Genomic DNA, 22,655 nt, shown 5'->3' with positions numbered 1-22,655 from the left:
CTTCAATTAAAGTCCACTATAAAAAGGAGTCACTGTGCTTAGTGCTCTAAAACATTATTCCCCATCTCTTTCGCAAGTACAACTCTCCTAAGTCTAACCCTCTTCTTCTCATTTTACTCTCAGGAACATTAACATTAATTTGTTACTGCTACAGCAATGCCAATGTATAAGAAAACAGCCAACCATCTCAAAGATCCATCGCGCTTCCAAAGTTATCACGCCGAAGAAAAATATGAAGAATTCATAAAGCCGCGTAAGATTCTAGAAGAAAAAGGGTTTCAATTTCCAGAACAGCTCACTAGAATTGTGCAAACAATTCATAATGCTACAGAAAAGCGTGGATGGAGTTTTGCAAACATCCTCGTGATCCTGTACATCAAGTAGTCAAAGAATTTTACGCCAATTTGGTAAGCCCTAATCAACACAACATTTGGGTAAGAAACACACTTGTTCCATTAGATTCCCGCGTCATAAATGTTTTTTATAATTTACCTGCTGCAATTAATTGTGAGTATGCTAAGTTGATTGATAAGTTGACCCCAAAAAAGTGGAACATTATTTTCACAACTCTTACAATCGAAGGAGCATCATGGGCTAACGAGGAAGGGCGTGTAGTTAATAAGATAGACTTGAAACCTATTGCTAAGGTATCAGTAAAATTTCTGAAATCTAGGCTTATGCCCACCACTCACACTACTATGGTTCCCCAAGAGAGATTGGTCCTACTTTATACTCTTATTCGAGGGCTTCCCATAGATGTGGGTAGCATCATCGCCAAAGAAATCAGGAAATGTGTAGTTAAGACTCATTGAACTGCTGTTTTGCTATTCCCTTCACTCATCACCAGCATCTGTGTAGTTTTCGGTGTTCGTCTTAACGCCAGAGATGACCATGTCAAAATTGATAGTGCTTTTACGACACGTACCATTGAGAGAGTTGCTGGTGAGAGTGCTGGAACAACCACGGAACCAGCTATTGTAACAGGAGCAAGGCGAGCTATTGGCTTAGAACAGGCTATCTAGGCCCTCAGCACTAGTATAACTCAATGTGCTGAGGCTCAGCAGAGGAAAAACAATCAGTTTTAGAGTTACCTACAACATCTGGACAACCAACTACACAAATTCGCTCTATACATGAAACGCACTCACTGGAATTTTCCTGATTCCTTACTCCAACAGTACAATTTTGACACTAACACTGCAGGTGCTCCAGCAAAAGTTATTGAAGAAGCCACTGCCACAGATAAACCAGCAGAAGAAGCTACAGTTGAACTACAAGCAGAGGTAGACTCAGAAGATGTTGAACCATCTAATCCACCTGATGAAGAAGGTGACAAGTTTGAGACTGAAAGCTCACCCACTGAAGCAGAAGACAGCTCAGAGAACAAACATGAAGAGCCTTCCATACCCACCCAGTCCAAAATCAAGAAAAAGCACATCATTCAAGAAGAAGAAGAGGAGGACCCTGAAGAGGAACCGTCTATTCCAGTCCTTACAGGCAAGGGAAAAGGCAAGGGTAAAGCAAAGATAGCAACACCTCCAGCCTCTGAAGAAGATATGGAGCAAGTTGATGCTGAACTGGTTGTTGCAGCAGCCAAAGTTACGCCTATACCTGAACAAGCCAAGCAACTATTGGCGATTATTGCTACCATCACAGCTGAGGGCCAGGCAGGTGATGCATCAACTCTAATTCCTCCACAGCAAACTCTTAGCCAGCCTATTTGTACCAGTCCGTAACAATCCAGCAAAAGAAAAGGAAGTACATCCAAAGGCCCTGTTCCAGCAACTCCAGTCATAACTCCTCTCACCAGCCCTATGAAGAAAAAGACAAAGACATTGCTAGTTGTTTCACCATAACTTTCACCAAAGGGTAAGTTGTGCAGTGCATCCAAGAAGTGCTGAGAGCATCTAATCATGTGTTGCAATCCCTACCATAGGGGAGTTTTCTTTCCTTATTAGTTCACCTTATAACCAAAAAAAAAATCTACTTTCTGTTTGTCAATTTGTGTAGTATTTTCAAAGGTCTTCTATATCCGTGTCAGTTTGTGTGCCTTTGTTATGTATGCTTGTGAGGACACATTAACTCTCAAGTTTGGGGGGGTTATGTTTCCAAATCCATATGTTTATATTTGTATGCATGTGTTTATGATTGTGTGGTGTGAAGCTCTGTTATCTAATATTTTTGTATGGATTTGAAAACCTAATGAAGATAAAATGAGTGTTATTCAGTATTTATGAGAATGCCAAGTAGAGATAGCTATAGATGAAAGTGAAATTTTGTCCTGACACTTAGATTTTGGTTGAATTGTCTGAGACTGCTAGAGCAAAGCCAGAAAAATAGAAAAGATCCTAAGTTTGGGGGGAAGAAGCAAGTTTGATTAACTGTGAGATCTATAAAATACAATCTGCTCCAATAGCTCAAGTTGCTGAGTAACCAGATCTGAGTATGTACCCCATATGTAGAATTGTGTTTAAAGGCAGCGAGATTTATTGAAAAAAAAAAAGAAATCATCTATCTAAGGCATTGAGTAGCCAGGTCTGTTCATGAGCCTCATATTTAACCTTGAGTTAAAGATACCTCTAGATAAGATTACATTATAGTTACTGCTACAGCAACTCTGATCTGGGCATGGTTTGAGTAATTGAGTGTCATCATTACAATTGATTGACATTTACATAAAAGATAAATGTTACAATGAAGAGGTTGAATATTCCCTAGTTTGTCAAGCCTAAAATTATCACAGTTGAGTATGTGAAAGTTATGCTACCCCATTTATGAATGAAGTGCTCTCGCTGCGGAAATTCATGCAGTCCCTTGGTGATGTTATAGCATATCCGGAATTCAACAGAAAGAGCACACACACACTATGGATAGAAATAAGCTTAAGTCTAGAACTAATTTACTATGGTCATCTTGCATGATTAGGAATGTGATCTGAAGGTGGAAGAATCCTTGCAAAGTTGATAAAAGAGCTAAAGTTGTGTGCATGATTGTTTGTGTGAAGAGTTAGTATGTGTCATTATTTGAGGACAAGTAATAGTATAAGTTTGGGGGTGTGATAACTCTAAGAAATAAGATTTATTACATCAATTCTGGACTTGAATCAAGATTACTTAGAGAACAAATAATGTGTTTTTATTACATTTTGGTTACCTTTTGCATAAACATTCATTTTAGTTGAGTCTTAATAAGTTTTGCTTGAATCAAAGTAATTTGTGCTAAAACCAGGTGCATAATTGTAGATTTTCAATTCATGAAGGAATATTGAGGCATTAGAAGAGCAAAAGGAGGAAGGAAGATGACCACAAAAGGAAGTAAAGCATAATCAGGAATGAGGCAGTGTTATCGCAGCTGTTAGAGCAACCAGTGTTGTAGCAATCTAGGAGCAATACGGAAGAAGACTTGGGCACAGATCAGCTCTAAAATCGTGATCTGCATGTTTCCTAATTTAAAAGCATGCACGCTCATGGGCTTTGGGTTTAACCCTAATTTGCATTATAAAAATGAGGCGTGCGCTACATAGAAGGGCGGCAAAGCAAGAAAAGGGAGTTATCATCAAAATAATTAAAAAGGTAAGAAGAAGGAGATTAAGATTGAGAGTGTTGTTCAGCAATATTAAAGACTTGTGCATAATTATTTGTCTTTCATTGTGCTTAACTTATATTTATCTTCTTCTTTTAATCGTTTGATGTATTCCTTCATCATTATATTTATGTTTATTATTCTCATTCAGAATATAAACTAAATTACTTGTAGTTGAGTGACAAACAGTCCAATGGGTTCTTAATTGTTCTTATATGTTGTTATGGCATTGCTGTAGCATTATAGTCTAGTAGTTTTTATGAATATAACTGTTATTTCGGTTGACCATTCATTTAATAGTTTCAGTTAAAATAAAGCAGCAAAAGGGCATGTCTTAGCGGATATTATTAGAGTATTACTTGTTCTTAAATCGAGTTTCCTGGATTAAGCTATCTTGAATCCCATAAGGGCAATACTTGAAGTTAAGATTTGTGGCGCACTAGACATAGGTGTTCACCTTGTAGGGTGGAAAGGTTAAAGATCATAATGTCATACCATACGTAGATTAGCAATTGGTCATTGTTAATAGATTTAAGAGTATGAAACTTCCAATGTGCGGCAGCTGCGGATATAAATAAACTCCGCCCAGTGCTGCAGCACTGGTCGTAACAACTGGTGCTAATTTGATAAAAAATAATCAAACCCAAAGGAGAGTTTGATCATTCAACTACTTCAATTCCAATTGAATCTTATACACATTTAATCTAGTTTATTTCATTACCGTAATGCTTTATTTAGTTTGTATTTCAATAATTAATTACGATATAAATTATTTGACAATTGTTTGTTTTAGTCTTGAGTTGAGTTGTGTTAGTGCGAGTGCTATAGTTTTTTTAGTAACATCAATCCCTGTGGAGACGATCTTGAATACTTATCACTTTATTACTTGTTGTGTATACTTGCACATTGGCATTGATAGTTATTGCTTATAAAATTTACCAACATCAATCACTCTTGAGGAGTAGCTAAGTAAGGTCAAGGAGGATTTAGAGACACAAAAGGCTTCTTACGAGTCTCAACTAGAATCAATCTGTGCTTCACACCAGACTCAGATCGAGAACTTAGAGAAGATGGTTGATGACAATTACAGCGAAGGGCTCAGGCACTCCTATCGGTGCATCATGGCTGTTCTCGAAAGGCAACACCTCAATTTAAAGATGGACGAACTTACTATGAGCGTAATTGATTACATAAATGAGAAGGCGGCTAAAGAAGATAAGGAGGAAATAAGGTTAAATGTGATTGAGAAGACTACCTCCCCTCCTCCTCATGCCCCCATTGATGTTGTCGAAGTAAGCACTCTCTCGGGCACAATTAGTGAGACCCCTCATACTCCTCTACCTAACAATCCAGCAGAAGCTGCTCTTCTAACAGATCCTCCATCCTCGTGAATGTACCTCAATTGTCTTTTGTAAACGTTGTATGCCAAGTTTTGAGATTGTTAGCCATTTTCACTAGATTATTAATGGATAACCTTAGTTTGCTTGCTTTATACTGTTTTTTCATTAGTCATTTCTTTTGGAGAATTCCAATCTTGTGCCCTGCATTGAGCAGGATCAATAACTTTGTTAGAGGAATGCTCATTTAACTTTGAGACTTTTCCAAATGTCTAATCATCTGCTCGGCGTCTCCTGCTTGAGTAAAGTCTGGCAAACTTGGTTTCTGAGACTTTCAAGCCTTTATCTGTCTTAGGAAATTTTTTGGAATATTTCATTGTTTGCTGGCCATTGCTTGGTCGGGTAGAATTTAGCAAACTTGACTTCTGGTCTCTCCATGAAATTTTTTGGAATATTTGATTGTCTGCTCGTCATCGCTCAGTCAAGCAGAATTTGGTAAACTTGGCTTCTAGTCTCGTTATCGAGTAGGCTTTGAGACTTTGAAGCCTTTATTTGCCTTAGAAATTTTTTTTAAAGACTAGCAGAATGAGCTTCCTCCAAACTTTATTAATCATGGCATACGACATACAAGAAAGTAACTGAACATAAAGTTTAAATAGCAATAGAAATGAATGGAAATTACCCTAACTCACTACCATTGGGCCTTACAGGAAGTATGTTTTGAGATGTGTTGCATTCCATGGTCGTTTCACCTCATGTCCATCCGCAAGCTTGCAGGCTCCTGGTCCAGATACCCGCAAGACTCTGTATGGCCTTTCCTGGTTAGGGCCGAGCACACCTTGGGTCGAATCTTTGGTACTCTTGTTCACCGTTCTGAGCACTCAATCACCCACCCTGAACTGCCTTACACGTACTTTCTGATTATAATAGCGGGCTACTCTCTGCCGATAGGCGGGTACCCTCTTCGATGCTAGCAGATCTAGATTTAAACATATCTGGTCGTTGTTCTCACTCTCATCAAAGTGCTCAGTTCAGTGCGTGGTTACCCCTATCTCTGTAAGCATGACTGCTTCATGCCCAAAGGCCAGAGCAAAGGGTGTCTCTCTAGTGGCTGTTTTATGAGAAGTGTTATATGCCCACAGCACTCCTGGTAGCTCATTAATCCATGCACCATTCTTCTCCTCTAGTTTGGTCTTCATAAGCTTATTTATAACTTTGTTGGCCACTTCCACCTGCTCATTGGACTGAGGTTGGGCAGGCAAGCAGAACTTTAGCTCCATGCCAAGGTTCTGACAAAACTCCCTGAAGTTATGGTTGTTGAATTGTCTGTCGTTGTCCGCTATCAAGGCGTATTGGATTCCATACCGACAGACAAGGTTTCTCCACAAGAAATCGGCTGTCTTATTCTCTGTGATTATGCAGAGTGCTTCCACCTCGACCTATTTTATGAAATAATCTACTGCCACTGTAGCATGTGTAGTTACTCCTCATCCTTTTGGCAAAGGCCCAATCAAGTCAATTCCCCATTGAGCAGCGCCCATCGTGAAGTCATGGTAGTAAATTTTTCTTATGATTGTGTGGGAAAACTAGCAAAGTTTTGGCAACTTCTAGTTTTCTCCTGAGCATCCTTGTGCATCGTCGGCTAGAAGTACCCTTGTCTTAAGGCCTTGTAAGCAAGAGATCTAGCTCCATAGTGATTTCCAAAAACCCTTTCATGTACTTCCCTTCAGACGTAGTTCGCGTTGTCTTCATCCAGACACTGCAAGCGTGGCAGGGTGTACCCTTGTCGGTATAAACCCCATCAATTAGTATGTACCTAGACACCCGGCCCCTGATCTTCTGTGCTCGCATTTTATCTATTGGTAACACTTCATCTCGTGTATATGAGATTATTGAGTCCATCTATAAGCTTTTTCACTTCACCCGTATTATTTCCAGACTTTGCTCGATGCTGGGGGAGGACTTGACTTCTATAGGAACTAACTTTGGTTTTTTTTTTTTTTTGTCCGTTTTAGTAGTCATTCTGGCGAGGATGTCTGTTGGGTAGTTTTCGCTCCTTGGGATTTTTGCAATGTCCACCAACTCGAACTTCCCGATCATCTGTCTAACCCTCCCCATCTTTTCATCTTTAGGTTAGAACCTTTCATTAATATGATCGGCGATTAGCTGTAAGTCTGTCCGAATTTTTACCTTATTTGCTTGCACCGCCTGAGCTAACTTCAGCCATGAAATTATAGCCTCATATTTGGCCTGATTGTTTGTGGCATTAAACTTCAATCTAACCGTATAGGAGATTTTCTAACCATTTGGACTCTCCAATACCACCCTTGCTCTAGCAACCTACTCGCCCAAAGACCCATCCACTATCACCTGCCAGACTTGACCTCTGTTGCTGCCTATAGCAGTATCAGTGTGGTTGGGTTCCACATGGGGTTCCGCAAATTCTACCACAAAGACTGCCATTGTCTGGGCTTTGATTGCCGCTTGGAGTTTATAGTTTATATCGAATTCGCTCAGCTCTATTGCCCATTTCACCAGCCGACCCAAGGCTTCTGGTTTGTGTAATGTTTGTTTTAGGAGTTGATTTGTCACTACAACAACTGGAAATGCCTGGAAGTATGGCCTCAATTTTCGTGTAGCCACTACTGAGGCGAGCGCCCATTTTTCCAGCATCGGGTATCTAGTCTTGGCATCGGGCAGAGCTTTGCTGGTGTAGTACACTGGGTACTAGACCCCTTCTGCTTCTCACACTAGAACCGAGATCGTTGCATGATCAAATACAGCTAGATATAGAAGCAGCACATCCCCCTCCTGTGGTCTGGACAGCAAGGGTGCTTGTTGTAAGTACTGTTTCAACTTTTGAAAGGCCTCATCACACTCGGGGTTCCATTTTGTTTTTCTTCCTTTCCTCATCTCTTGGAAAAAGGCGTGACACTTATCTCCTTTAGGTTACGAGGAGATCTCATTCCCACGATCGCTTGAATCTTTTCCAGATTCATTGTGATCCACCGGTGACTCACCATGAACCTAAGGAATTTACCCGATCTAACACCAAAAGCACACTTCTCTAGGTTGAGCTTCATCTTATACTTCCTTAAAAGCCCAAATGTCTCATCGAGGTGCTTTGTATGCTCAGTTGGGTTTTTTTTTACTTAGTTATCATGTCGTCCATGTAAACATCCATCGTGTGCCTGATTAACGACTTAAAAATCTTGTTCAACAACCTTTAATATGTCGTACCTGCATTTTTAAGGTTGAATGGCATTATCCGGTAACATAACAAATCCTGGTTAGTGATAAACGTCGCGTTCTCCTCATCTTGCTCGTACATCAAAATTTAGTTGTATCTTGAAAAGGTGTTCATGAAGCTGAACAAGCTATGTCTAGCTGTTGAGTCAACCAGTTAGTCAATCTTAAGTAAGGGAAAGTTGTCCTTTGGGCATGCTTTGTTGCGGTCAGCAAAATCAACACACATTTTTCATTTACCGTTGGCCTTCCTTACTAGGACGACGTTAGATATCCATTCGGGATAACTCACTTCCCTGATGAACCCCGCCTTGAAGAGTTTCTCCACCTCGTTGTTTATGGCCTCATATCTCTCCTGGTTGAAACATCTTCCTTTTTGTCTTACAAGTGGGCACCTTTCTTTATCACCAGCTTATGGCAGGCCACTTCGGGATCGATTCTCAGCATGTCATCATGCGTCCAAGTGAACACATTAAAGTGAGATTGCAGGCAATGTATCAGCTCCTACTTCAGCTCTTCTTTCAGCTTCGATCCAATCTTGACTGTTTTTCCCGAAGCACTCTGTTTTAAGTTAATTATTTCCAACTCTTCCACTGGCTCCTGTCTTTTCCTCCTGAGTTTTACTCAGGCATCAAGTGAGGTAATTTGCATTGCCTCCTTTGCTATTGTAGAGTAACAACCTCAAGGGATTATCTCGTCACCTCATACCATACCAACTACCTCATTCACCCAGTATTTGAGAGCTAAGTAATGATTAGATAGTACCACCTTGCTTACTCTTAAAAATGGTCGACCTAAAATCATCTGGTATAAGCTCTCCTCATCGACAATAACAAAATCCACAATTATCGTCTTTTCAAATACAGCAAAGCCTATTGTGATTGGCAACTCTACCACACCGAGGGGAGTTAGCCTTCCTCCACCGAACCCCTTTAAAGATGTACTGGTATGCTCCATCCTCATATCTACTATTTTAATTTCATCTAGAGTTGACTTGAATAGGACGTCGACTGAACTTCCTGTATCCACTAGGATTCGATCAAATTTCTTGCTAGCAATAGTGGCCTTAATGACGAGAGCATCTTCATGTGCCTTCTTCATCTTCATCCATCCACATGATGGGCACATGTCTTGTCTTTGCTCGTTTGGTTGCCGCGATATTGAAAAATACTTCTTTGCTGGTCATAGCATACCTCGCATAGTTCTTTCTTGATCTGTTAGAATCTTTATCCATCGTCGGTCCTTCGGTGATAACTTTTACAATAGGATGCTCATGACCTGCATTTCCAGCATTCTGGTTTGCTCTACATGATAAGTCTGCAATAGGAAGGGCTATGTTAATAAACTCATCCAAATAACGATTCTTCACTAAATCTTCCACCTAATTTTTTTAGATCCCGACGTTGGGCTGTGGTATGACTATGGGTGCCATACAACTCACAAAATCAGCCCCTATCTTATCTGCTAGGTGGTTTTGTTATTGGGATGGGGAATACAGCAGATCACGATTATTTATTGCGTGGTAAAATTCATCTAGATTATTTGTCACTCAACTATAATTAAATTTAGTTGATAACTTGTAACAGAGAAACAAATAATGAAATTTCAGCCATCAAGTACATCTTTTCAACCAAAGAATAAACAAGGAAAACAAGAAACGAATGAAAATCATTGAATCCCAAGTATTCTGTCGATTTGTTACTGGTACAGACTTGTGTCCTTCTCAATTTTTCTTTTTCTTTGTTTCTTTCTTAGTTTATTTTCAATCTTGACCGACGGCCTCCTCTTTAATGCATGTGCTTCTTTTTATAGTTAAAAAATAGGGTAAATGAAAGGTCAAGGCGTGGATCTGCCATATTTTGAAACTTCAAATCACGATTTTGCTAGTATTCCGTGCGAAATCTTCTAATATTGTTTCAGGATTGCTATAGCAATGGTTATTTCAACAACTACAGCAACTGCATTGTTCTAGACTTGATTCCAGTTTTCTGTCATCTTATTCTTTTCTTGTCTTTTTTTCAAGCTTATTATAACAGTATTCCTCCCTTGAAATTTAAGCTCTCAATTACCTACAATTATTCACACCGTCTAAGCACACAATTAATCTAAAACAACATAATTTATTAAAAATAAACTAAAATAGTTTTTCATGCAAAATAAAATAAAATGCAATAAAAACATGTCATTTACTCTCAAAGTAATCATGATTTAAGTCTAAAAGTGTCATGATAACTCTCATTTCATAGAGTTATCAGTGATCTTTTCGCTTGATTGTCCCGCTTCCTCCTGGGACTTTCTTTTCCTTCCTCCTCAGTCCTCATAACTGCTCGCTCTAAATTCTTGCTGCTTTTTCCTCCTCAATTTCTATATCCCTCTTAGCCTGCTTGTTAGCTACGGAATATTATTGTATTGCAAGTAGGGGTGGGTAAAATAATCGATCTGATCCGATCCGAAACAAATTGGGTTCAGAACGGATCGGATTGACCATAATACCTAATCGAATGAAATGTTGCCAACCCGATCGGATCATAATCGGATCGGGTGAAATCTGATCCGATCCGACAACCCGAACGAGTTGGCTTAAAGAAGAAAGTGAACAACCCTCACTGATTACAGCACACATGCATCCAGCACCAGTGACGCACCAGAGCATAGAGCAACAGACCACACGCTACACAGCCTCACACACCACACACGTATACGGCACCCATCACAGAGATGGAGGCATAAAACGAGTAGAGATAGAGGCACAAAAATAGTAGACCACACACTCAACGCACCCAGCCGCACCCAACAACCTCACTCCCCTCCCTCAAGCTTCACGGCCTCCCTCTCAAGCCTCAACGAGAGACCACACAGCACACACCAACCTCTGCTCCCTTCCCTCACGCCTCATGGGTGACTGCCCCACCCTCAAGTCAACACTCAACACAGCCAATGCCAAGTAGAAACACACACATACACACAGCCGCAGCCAATACACGCTTGCCACAATCACCGCTGATGCCAACCACCAGCCGATCTACTTCTCCGCGAGGATTGCGACCAGATCTGCTGCTCTGCGAGGACCAAGCCTAGATCTGCTGCTACCGCCTATCGAACTGTTGTCTCCGTGCCTCCACACACTTCATCACCAAGTTTCTCCTCTAAATTCCATTCGAAATCCAGCAAGCAGCAGCCCAAATTTTTGTTTTGAGTTTGGATTTTTTAGTTTAGTTCAAATATGAATAATTGTAATGTGTAATATATTATATAACATATGTTAAATCATTGATTAGGAATTGTTAACCGAACCCAATCTAAACCGGATTAAACCCAACTTTTTGATCTGATCCGAATATAATTCGGATCGGATCGGGTCGGGTTGTAAATTCGGGTTGAATTTGGATGAGTTTTTTTTTACCCGATCAACCCAAAATCCGATCGGGTTGATCCAAACCCGATCCGAACCCAATTTTGCCCAGCCCTAATTGCAAGACTCCTCAAGTTGTACCATAGGCGCCCTATCTTTACTTCTTCCTTCAGTCCCTTCAAGGGTTGAGGATGGTTGAATGCTCCAAGGTTGGTTGAAGGCTCTAAGGTCAAGGATAGCATGATAGTATCTTTTGATGAACTTCCGGATAGTCTCATTTTCTCCTTGCTTCATACTCATTAGCTTCATCATATTATGTTCTAGTGTCGTTGCTCACCTAAGCTGCTTTGCAAACTCCTGGCACATCTACTCGAATGCCCTGATGCTTCCTCGAGGGAGCCTCCGGTATTATTCACGTACTCGTCCTTCTGAGGTTAGCAGGAACACCTTATATTTCTGGGCTTAGGATAATCCATGTACTCCAGTTATGTCATTGAAGCACTCTATGTGTACCAAGGGGTCGATTCGTCCAGCATATTTGATGTCGGGGAAACAGAAATCCCTTAGAATAATGGCACTCATGATTTTTGCTAAGAGGGAAGATTTACTATCTAACATCATTCTCCAGCTTGGTGCTCTATTATGCCTCTGCATGTCATCTATGATCTGTGCTAACCTCCGTACTTCTCCTTGCAGCTCCATGGCTTGACCAGGATCACGTGCAGCAATATGGTCTCACTCTTACTCGACATCATGTAAGTGCTGTTGAAGCTCCCTTTCTTTAGCATTTACCGCTCTGTCATCATTACCCGTACTCTGCATGCCCTGAGGTTGATCCCCCACTTCATAACTTCCCCCCTTAAAGATTAGTCACCGGTCCCATCACCAGACCGCCTAGTGGTTCAATCTCTTGTCGGGGCGATCTCTTCAATATTGTTCCTCCTGTTAGCAAGCCTTGGTGTACCTCCATCACTTCTCATCCCTCCTAGGTGAATTCCTCTCTGCTCATTCCTCAGCTCGTGCAAGATAGTTGTTAAAGTCTCTATCTATTTCTCCATCCACTCCATCTGTTCATGCACTGCCCTCTCCAGTGCTTCATTAGCTATCTCCCTCATTGTCACAGACTCATTGAGCCCCATATCCCCTTCTTGAGCACTACTCCACCCTACGTCCATAATCACCCCATTTTTCCTTCCCTTCTTTCTCTCCATTGACAGTAGCTTTTTGTTCGATCCCTACAGACAACGCCAAAATGTTGATACAGGATTTTGCATATGCTCGTTCGCGACTAAGATCTCCCTTCAACACTTGAATTTATAGTTGTAGGGGATAACTTTACACTGCTCCTGTTGGACGAGCGGAACTATGAGGCTCGTCGCTTCTCCTTCATGAATTCTTGCACAAACAGAAACTGGTCAGAGAACACCAGGGGTTTTCCGGCGTAAACCCTCTGACGTTAGCAATCTGAGCTTATAGTGGAAAAACCTTACCGCTAATCTTATGGCTTTGTAATAATTTCTCAAACACTGGAAAAATCCCAAAAAACTTCCCCTGGTCTCCCAATCAAAACGTATTCCTTAATCGTTTAGGTGAATTTTTTGTTTAAAATGTCTAACTCATTTACCTTCGCAGGAGGCCCTTTTTATACCCCTCCTGAGAATTTAGTCACCATGACCCATGTTTGTCACTCAACCTTAGTTCCCAATTGTGGATGCCCGAGCGTTGTGATCGTGGCTGAATAGGCCTCGTGCATGGATTCCCAGAGAATGTCACATGTTCTAACAACTACTATAGACTGGCTCTTTCGGCCTTGACCCCATCAGGAGATATCCTCGGTATCTAGCGGAAAACTCCTCGATGTTAAACAAAATACTCATTCTGAAGTCATGGCCCTAGCAGAAGTTTTCCTTAGTGTCGAATAGAAAACTCTTGCTCACGGACACTATATAGCTCCTCGCGCACTGGAAGGAAACCATTGCTTGAGTACAGCTGGTTGCGTCGTTATATGCCCCAAACATATGCAGTTCTATTAATGATGACAGATCATTTAGAGATGATAAAAAGATTTTGTTGAGGGAGTTAAAGGCTAAATTAAAAGCCTTTAAGTTGCTCAATTTTGATTGCCTCTCCAGACTTGCAAAAATTAAATTATCTCACGGGATTGAATTCTTTCCGGTAAATATGTATCAAACTTATGAGGCCTATTGTCGTCTATAAAACCTGGTTAAAACTTTTCGAAATCATCATTATATACATATACATTCAGTCTCAACACAACCGGCTATATTGATGCCACCTAAATTAAGCAACTCTAGTTCTTCAAATGGCATAAACAAAGAAGCATTAAGATACCACTCTCCTGATTCTTGAATCCTAGTGGACCAAAGATCTAGTTTAATCACTCTGCATGTGTTGTTGTTGCACTTACTCCATTGCCAATGACAACAGTCTGAATTCTCATCCGCAACCCAGTTTTGAAGACTGTTAGGATCATCGAAGATATTTTTAAGTGCCAACATAGCTAATCTCCCTTGCTCGAAACACCCTTCACTCTAATTATTCTCTAGTAAAACAAACATTGAAAGTACCCTTACCCACTCCCATTTTAAACCACCCATCTTAATTGATTAATACACTATGGTGGCGTTTGTTTTTTAACTTAATAACTTAAAGTGACTTAACTTAATTAATTAAGTTAATTAGAAGTGTTTGTTTTTATAACTTAATGAGACTTTTTAGATAATTTTGACTTAATAAAATAAGCCAATTTTTTTGGCTTTTTACTTAATGGAGAAATCTGAATTAAGTTAATTACTTGTTAATGTCAAAAATATCTTTGCTTTATAATTTATTTTTCATGTCTATCCCAAAACTCACCCATAGACATTTATCCCACATAATAATCTCATCATTAGTTTTACTTATAAATGTTAAAATATTGTGGTATTTAATATATTATTTATTTGACATTCAAATTTAATAAGGATACAAATGTAAAATTACATATTTTCAGTTTTTTAAGTTGAAAAAAATAAACAACTTAATACTTATTTTCTGAGATTCAGACGAAAAAAAACAAACATATTATTCAGATTCAAACATTCATATCTATTTATAATTCAGAATAATTCAAATCTATTCAGATTTCAGACGAAAAAACAAACGCCACTTATCTACAACTAACGAGAGGTAGCTCTCTACTATTTATAATACAAAGATGCAACGAGCTTTTCTGTTCAATTGGATGTGTTCTTTAATAAAAAATTTTCTTTTTTTTAATTTATTTTTAACGTCTATGTGTGTGTGTGTGTGTGTGTGTATAATCATTCTTAGGTGAGATATATGCAATTTTTAAAATACAGATTCAGAATTTTACAATGTTGCAAACTACTAAATTTTTTTTTACAGTATTGTAGATGCCTTTTACAATGTTGTAAAATTCTAAATTTGCATTTTAAAAATGTAGACATCCACACTAGAGAAGGACTCTATATATACATACATACATATATATATATATATATATATATATACATATAGAATAATTTGGGATTTCACAACAGTGTAAAAGACTTTTACAATATTTTCAAATGATTTACAACAGTGTGAAAGGCTTTCACATGCCTTTCACATCATTGTAAAACCCAAATACGGATATCCGCACATATATAATAAAAAAATTTCAATCTAGGATTTTAAAATCTGAAAAAGTTATTAAATCGTGTGGTTTAATAGTATATTAGCATAATGTTATTAAACTACATGATTTAATAAGTTTCCCAGACTTTGTCGGACCAGATCGGGATTACTACTACTAATAATAATAATAATAATAATAATAATAATAATAATAATAATAATAGTAATAGTAATAGTAATTTTTTTAATAAAGCATTCCTTATTTTATTAAATTAAAAGATAAGTGAAAAGACAAGAAAAATATATACTTTAATTCAGTGTATTTTATCTGGTAGTTTATTGAAATTTTTAGTTTTCTGTCTTTTAACTTGTCTCCTACTATCTTAAAGTAAAGGAACCTTTGGTAGATAATGACTATATATATATATATACATATATATGAACAGTTAAGTGTGTATCACGTGTGTATAGTAATATTCCTTAAAGATAATGATGAAGAGTGTGATGTGATATAAAATAGTGTGTGAGCTGCAAAATAGATTCTATAGTGATAAGGATCAATAATGTAAACAGTATGTAATAGTCGATCCCTTCAGCCTATAAAAGTGAGCCCTTGGTTTGTGTCTAAGCATCGAGTCTTGGAGTTAGTCTAGTGTTTGTATGCTCTACTCTGTAATCAACCATCCAGTTCTAATAAAATAGTTTGTTTATAAAAGTGGTATCAGAGCCATATTTCCCAAAAGGAAACCCCTGGGTGTGCAACAATATTATGCTCTATGGTTGCCGAAATATTCCGGATCCTCCACATTAGAAAATTGTTGGATACTGATATGTCTATCAAAATTTTTCAAAATCTAAAGTCTCTTAGAGAGAATTCCTTCAGGTGTGGCGCCCGTCTTGAAAAGGCCCGGAGAGCCGTGTGCTTAGGGCTTATTACCTCAAAGAAAATGTGGATTCACTATGAACACCATATGATTTATTATTGTTTTAATAATTTTTATCCAATTAAATAATACACCATAAGGTGTATGCAGTGAATTCGTATTTTAAAAGATATTTTTCAATGAGGGTTCCGCCGGTACTTTAATATAGTGCAGAAACCCTTACTAGATAGACATTTCCACAATTATAGTAATAAACAATGGCGGTCTCAAGAATTTGATGTAGGAGGGGATAAGTTACAACATCATAATTTAATTTTTTTTTTAAGTATCAAAATTCTAAATTCCATCCAACATGTGATATTGTTTACATTCCATAATGGCTTGCCTGCAACTTTTAGTAATTTATTAGTTTGTCTATTAATAGTGATTATTAGTCATAGGTTAAGGTATCTATATGTCTTGTTATTTATTAGTATTTAAAATATTGAACACTTCTAAAATTAACATGAGCTTCCAAGCGTTCTTCGATCCAATCATAGATAATATTGAGATAGGTAAATCAAGGGGGCTACACCTTTGTGAGACTGTGAGCCAGCAAAACAACCCCAATACTAGTGCGGAATGGAAAATTGGATTTGGACATGGTCATAAATTCTTTAACAATTGAATTAGCGATAAGAGAAATAAATATAATTATCATAAATTATCTTAATTTGATAAATTAATAAATAAGAGGAAGATAATAGAAACCATTTTAACACAAATGATAAATTCTGATTTTAAAAAAAAGAGTAAATATAGAAATAACAGAAAATAACATTTGTACATATTTTAAAATTTTCATAAACTTAGAAGGGATTTTTAGGACAATCAATAATAAATGAATCATTAAACAAAACAATTATTTCATTTTTTTTTTCTTACAAGTTAGCAGGGGTTCAGCCCCTTCTTAGCACCATATGGGGACCGCTCTTGGATAACCTGTACAAAAAAGAAAATGAAGGGCTTTCTCTTTTTCTTAGAAATTCATGAAAAAAAGTCAAATTCTTTTTCTTTTTTTAAATATAAAGAAAGATAAAGTGAAAATCAACACTTGAGCCCTTATCCCAAAGTTACTTGAAAAAAAAGGATCGGTCAAGCCATATGGGCAGAAAACTCAAACTCTGTATTTCTTGAAAGTTAATGTATGCACTAATTCACATTCGTATATGTTCTATTATTTGACTATCAGTGAACACCAAAATGTCCCATTTTCTCTCTTATTTTTTTCAGCATTGAAATTTAAACTTGAAAGCAACAAACCAACAAACATTACATAGAAAGTCAATACATAATGTGAAGAACGACCAGGTTAGTCTTTAGACAGCTGTAAGCAGGGATGACAATTTTATTTGTGTGTATCTTCTTGAATGAATATCTGTAATCAGAAATGAGAAAGAACCCTAATAAATGTAAAGAAGAGGCATCATTTACCCAGTGACGCTGGGTTTAAACCAAGATTTCAAGATAAATTAGGTGGGGTATTCATACATCTGATGCAAAATATAGATGTGATAATTTATTCTCACAAAAAGGAAATATTGAACGAATTGATTGGAAATTAGGTAATTCTTCAATTTCTTCCCCTTCTGAAAAAGCTACTACCCGTAGGGAAAATGGAATTTCCACCACGGTAGTAAATACTTATGACATAATTTGAGAGTACAACTTATTGCTGTGGCAAAAAATTGGATTTTGATTCGGATCCCCAGCCCTTATCCCGAAGTTACTAGACCAATACTTTAGCCCTTATCCAAAGTTACTTGAAAAAGACGTTCGCCCAAGCCATACGGGCAGAAAAATCAAACTCTTTATTTCTTGAAATTTAATGCATGCTCTAATTGACATTCATGTATCTAATTGACATTCATATATGTTCTATTATTTGAGTATCAATGAACACCAACCCAGAAATGTCCCATTTTCTCTCTTATTTTCTTCTGCGTTGAAATTAACATTGAAACTTTAAACTTGAGAGCAACAAACCAGCAAACATTACACAGAAAGTGGACAATTAAATATAAAGAACGACCAGGTTAGTCTTTGTGCAGCTGTAAGCAGGGATGACAATTTTATTTGTGTGCATAGTCTTGAATGAGTATCTGTAATCAGGGATGAGAACTGGAATGAATCAGAAAAAGAGGATGGAAACATATTCGTATACATGAGAATTATAGAGAAATAATAACAATCTTGGATTACTTTTTGAAAAAATAGAAATAGATTTCTTTGGAATAATAAGAGCATTTGAATTAAAATACTCATGGAGAAGGAACCATAATAAATGTAAAGAAGAATTATCCTTTACCCAGTCACCAAGAATTTGACTAAGATTTCAGGAAAAATGAGGTGGAGTATTGGTACATCCAACACATAATTTAAATGTGACAATTTACCCTTGAAAAAAGGAAATATTAAGTGAATTGATCAGAAATTAGGTGATTTTCCAATTTCTTTCCCTCTAAAAAAGCTACCAACCATAGGAAAAATAGAATTTCTACCATTGCAACAAATACCTCAGATATAATTTGAGAATACAACATATTATTGTGCCTAAAATTGGATTTTAATTCGAATCATTAACAGCAAACTCAAATTAATCCGTTCATAAATTCAAGTAATTAACCATTTCAGACTTAGTGAACTAGATTTATTGTTATAAAACCCACCTTCCAATGACATTATTAAGCTATGAAACCATGATCATGAGGAAATGCATAAATATATATACTCCCGAGAAAGAAGTGGGTATAGTGTTGTTGAGATCTATCTAATTCTAAATATACTTGAAATTCCTCTATTTGAAATTTGATTAAAAACAAAGGTAAAGGATTTAGTGAGCGATCAAACGATACATCATGCGATACGGTGAAAATAAAGTATTGTAGTGAAAAAAGAAATAGATAGCTTGGAAAAGGGTATACTCGTCAACGGATTTTCTATCTTTTCATTTCTAGTTAATTTGATTGGTTTATGTTTGTTATAATTTAAGTATAACTAAGTGGTTATAAATACTTTATTTTTTTCACTCTAATTGCTCTTTTATTTCCCAAATGATATGGCATATGATATATCATTTATTAAGTAGATGGTATCAATTTTTGTCATAGTATTTGTTAATTTTATGAGGTGATATTTTTCAAAAATTTAATTTAAGATTAGACAAAAAAACTTAGAAAGGATGTATAATGATATGCATTGTGATCTTGTATCAATGTTTTCTCTATCAAGCCTAGTACAAATTAAAGCAATTAAAGAGCAACTTTCGTGCCATGTATATAAGTATTTATTTCTTTCTTCTACGCTTGTTTGGTATTATGGTTACTAAAATATTTAGTGCTATAATTTAGAAGTTAAGTTGATTATATCCCACACTTGTATAAACAACACACTATTAATATATTTATTACTTTTAGTAAAATTATTATTTAAAACTAATATTTACCGCACACTATGAACTTTATTTTATAACTATAGTTTTTTTTTTCTTTCGCAACAGTTGTAACTTTTAAGCCATAGTACCTCAATAACAAATAGGGTTTAATTCATCTATATGGTAATTCTCTCTTAGTATGAACTCTCCTGAATTTTAAAAAATCGTGTTTAGTCTATCTTTTAGTATTAATATATTATTAAGATTTAAATATTTTATTTTTACTTTATTAACCATTAACCACTTGAGTATATTTTGGTGAAGGTTAGTCATGTCGATCCTATTCAGTGATGGCGATTTATAAATAACAATTAAGAGGGGTTGTTGGTGCATGCAAAACTTTAAAGGTCTTTTATTAAAGTCTACATATATGATATTCTAAACTCTCTCCTAATCCTTCTATAGCAAATTTCTGCATCAAGAATAGCATTCTTGAATAATCATTGTTTCATTTCTCAATAAGAAAACATCTCACTTTTGTTTTTGACATAAGAAAATGTCTCACATACTTGAAAAGTTGAGCGTTTATGTGTTAGTAGTCCTTTGTCAATGATTCGGATAAAAAGTTATCCATGTTTGATTGGAAAAAATGGTAGGAGGGGAGAGAAATGGAAAGTAAAGAGCAAGAGAGAGATTGTGTAAAAAAGAGAGTTAATCTTATTTTTATTGCTTGGTTGGACATGAAAATTATTTTTCTCTTCTTATTTCTTTTCTCTCTCCTCTCTTCTCCTCTCCTTATATTTTTCCAAACCAAACATGCTGCGAAATTTTAATTTTATCTATGATTCCACAAACAAAAATATCAAATAAATAATAAATAATATAGATAAAAAATAAAGTCAATCACTCAACACAAGAGTTTATGTGGAAAGCTCTTATATAGACAAGAGTTCATGTGGAAAGCTCTTATATAGATTAGCAGAACACTTGTGATAGCTATACTTTACAACTGATGGCCCCTGCACAAGAGTTGGACTCTTGAGTTAAAACGTCAATGATATTTACCCATAAAACTTAAAAGGCACAAGAGGACCACAAAAATGGCACCCGTATTGATTTTTTCTCATTTCACACAGCATGGGCCACAAAAACGACATAGGCAAGTATCATTTTAGAAAATCAAAATGGTTCTCCCAATTCAAGACCCGATATTTGTGGAAATAGGCCCCAGTTCTTTTTATTATTTCTTCCCCAAAAGCCAAAACTACAAAAATTTTGAATCATGCATTTCGTTGACTGATTATTGTTTAATTTCATGGCTCTGTGCCTCAAACAACTTGAGAAAGAGATAACTCACTCACTTCTTTTAAATATAAAAAAAAAAAAAATGGGTAACGATTAATGAACCACTAAAAAGGCATATATATTGCAAGCATTGAAACTTAATTAATTTCTAGCTAAAAGCATGAAAATTTTACAACAATTAGAAACGAAAAGTTTACACACGTGATTACAATTTGAATGCTAATTGCTTAATTAAACAAAGAGTGTGAGAGTGATTAATTTTCCTTCATTCATGATTTAGCAGATTGATCTCGTATAAAATTGCCGACGTCAGCAATGAAAGATTCCTCGTGTAGCTCAGGGAAAACGTAGAAACCGTGAACCGCATTCGGATACTCAATCAAATAAGCTTCTTTGCCATGTCTCTTCAATCCCTCATAGTGCCTCTTCTGCCAATCTTTTAAAGGATCAAACCCACCAACAATTACAATCGTCGCCGGAATGTCCACTCTGGAAATATCAACGGCATTCTTCCCAAAAGTATTTGCCGCCGGATAGTCCCGATCAGACCCTTCCGGCAAAAAAGCTTTCCACATCCAGTCAGTACGCTTCAATGAAACCAAGGGAGTTATATCATTAAGATCTTCCTCCGACTGAGTCCTCTCCTCTCCTCCGAAAAATGGCTGAATCGCTATCACTCCAATGAGCTTCAGCTTGGAAAATTTACACTCATTAGCTCGCACTGCCACGTTATGCGCCAAGTTCCCTCCGGCACTATCGCCGGCGACAAAACAACGTTTGAGGTCAGCACAAGCTGGGAAATCCTCGACTGTTGAGATTTTAGTGTCGATGAATTTTAACACATCAATCCCATCGTCATATTGACTCGGGTACCGATTCTCAGGAGCAAGACGGTAATTGACGGAGATGACGACGGCGGGGATCTCCTTGGCCAGACTTCGACAGTGATCATTGTAGCGTTTTGAGTTTGCAGCCAGAAGAACGAAGCCTCCGCCATGGAAGTAGACAATCACTGGCAAGCTGCTTGTGGTGTCTGTTTCAGTAACATTGGTAGGTGTGTAGAGGCGGAACCAGAGATTATGGTCGCTGTCGATGACGATATCGAAGGATTTGACGCCATTTTTGGGCTGACTTGAAGCAGAGCATTTTAGGTCAACGAGGTTGAAGAGGCAACGGTTGCAGGTCATGTTAGGGCGGCAAGATACGTCGACGGCGAAGGCCACTGCCGACATGAAGAGCCTTGTCGTCCATGGGAGGTTTGGTGAGGCTTTAGCTTCAGGGTTTCCTGAATCTGGCATGTTGATATTATTAGTTTCAAATTTGCTATCAATAACTAATGAGTGATCACCGTGTCTAGGTCTTTGGCTTTATCGTCGAAAAATAATAATAACCAAGTTGAAAGACTTTTATGAGCTTTCAATTATTGCAGATATTAGATCAGTGGATCCCGCTGCGTTGTGTTTAACGTAACGTATATCTACACACAGTAATAATTTTTATGATGGAGTCCACAACTATTATTGTGTGTGGCGTACGTTACGTTTAATTTTTATGGTGGAGTCCGCAACTATTGTTGTGTGTGGCGTACGTTACGTTAAACGTAACATAGCACCAGCCTAGATCAGTAGGTAATCTAGCTGATCAAAACGGGATTGCTCAATGGGAGAAAAACTAAAGTTGGACGTGTTTATTTTCGTGGGTAAAAGCTCGTTTAGTCCCTATATTTTTAAAAATACCTCAAATCATCCCTACCATTAAATTATTGACACTTTTGCCATTATCTTTTGTTCCTTTTAACTTATTTTTATAATATTGCCCTATTATAATGTGATTTTTTATTGGGATTCATAATTTTTTTTAATTTTAAATTACGTAGATCTTACTCACATTAAAAATTG

The 22,655-nt window shown here is 37.1% G+C and overlaps 1 protein-coding gene and 1 pseudogene across 1 annotated transcript; both read right to left on the bottom strand.

Moving 5' to 3' along the window:
- Positions 1–12,563: 12,563 nt before the first annotated feature.
- LOC112099708 lies at positions 12,564–19,353 on the bottom strand (annotated as a pseudogene).
- A 1,608-nt stretch (positions 19,354–20,961) lies between these two features.
- LOC18049254 (probable carboxylesterase 18) lies at positions 20,962–22,118 on the bottom strand. The gene has a single exon (XM_006441712.2). It carries the CDS (start codon positions 22,053–22,055, stop codon positions 21,027–21,029), a length of 1,029 nt encoding a protein of 342 aa, XP_006441775.1. The 5' UTR covers positions 22,056–22,118; the 3' UTR covers positions 20,962–21,026.
- Between the last annotated feature and the right edge of the window lie 537 nt (positions 22,119–22,655).

Source organism: Citrus clementina, unplaced genomic scaffold (assembly GCF_000493195.1).
Source record: "Citrus clementina cultivar Clemenules unplaced genomic scaffold, Citrus_clementina_v1.0 scaffold_3, whole genome shotgun sequence".
NCBI lineage: Eukaryota > Viridiplantae > Streptophyta > Magnoliopsida > Sapindales > Rutaceae > Citrus > Citrus x clementina.
Note: the sequence above shows the minus strand (reverse complement) of the source record. Positions and strands in the feature narration are given on the sequence as shown.

Excerpts from the sequence above, each read along its gene's own strand:
- LOC18049254 (XM_006441712.2), bottom strand. The coding sequence starts at position 22,055 with ATGCCAGATTCAGGAAACCCTGAAGCTAAAGCCTCACCAAACCTCCCA.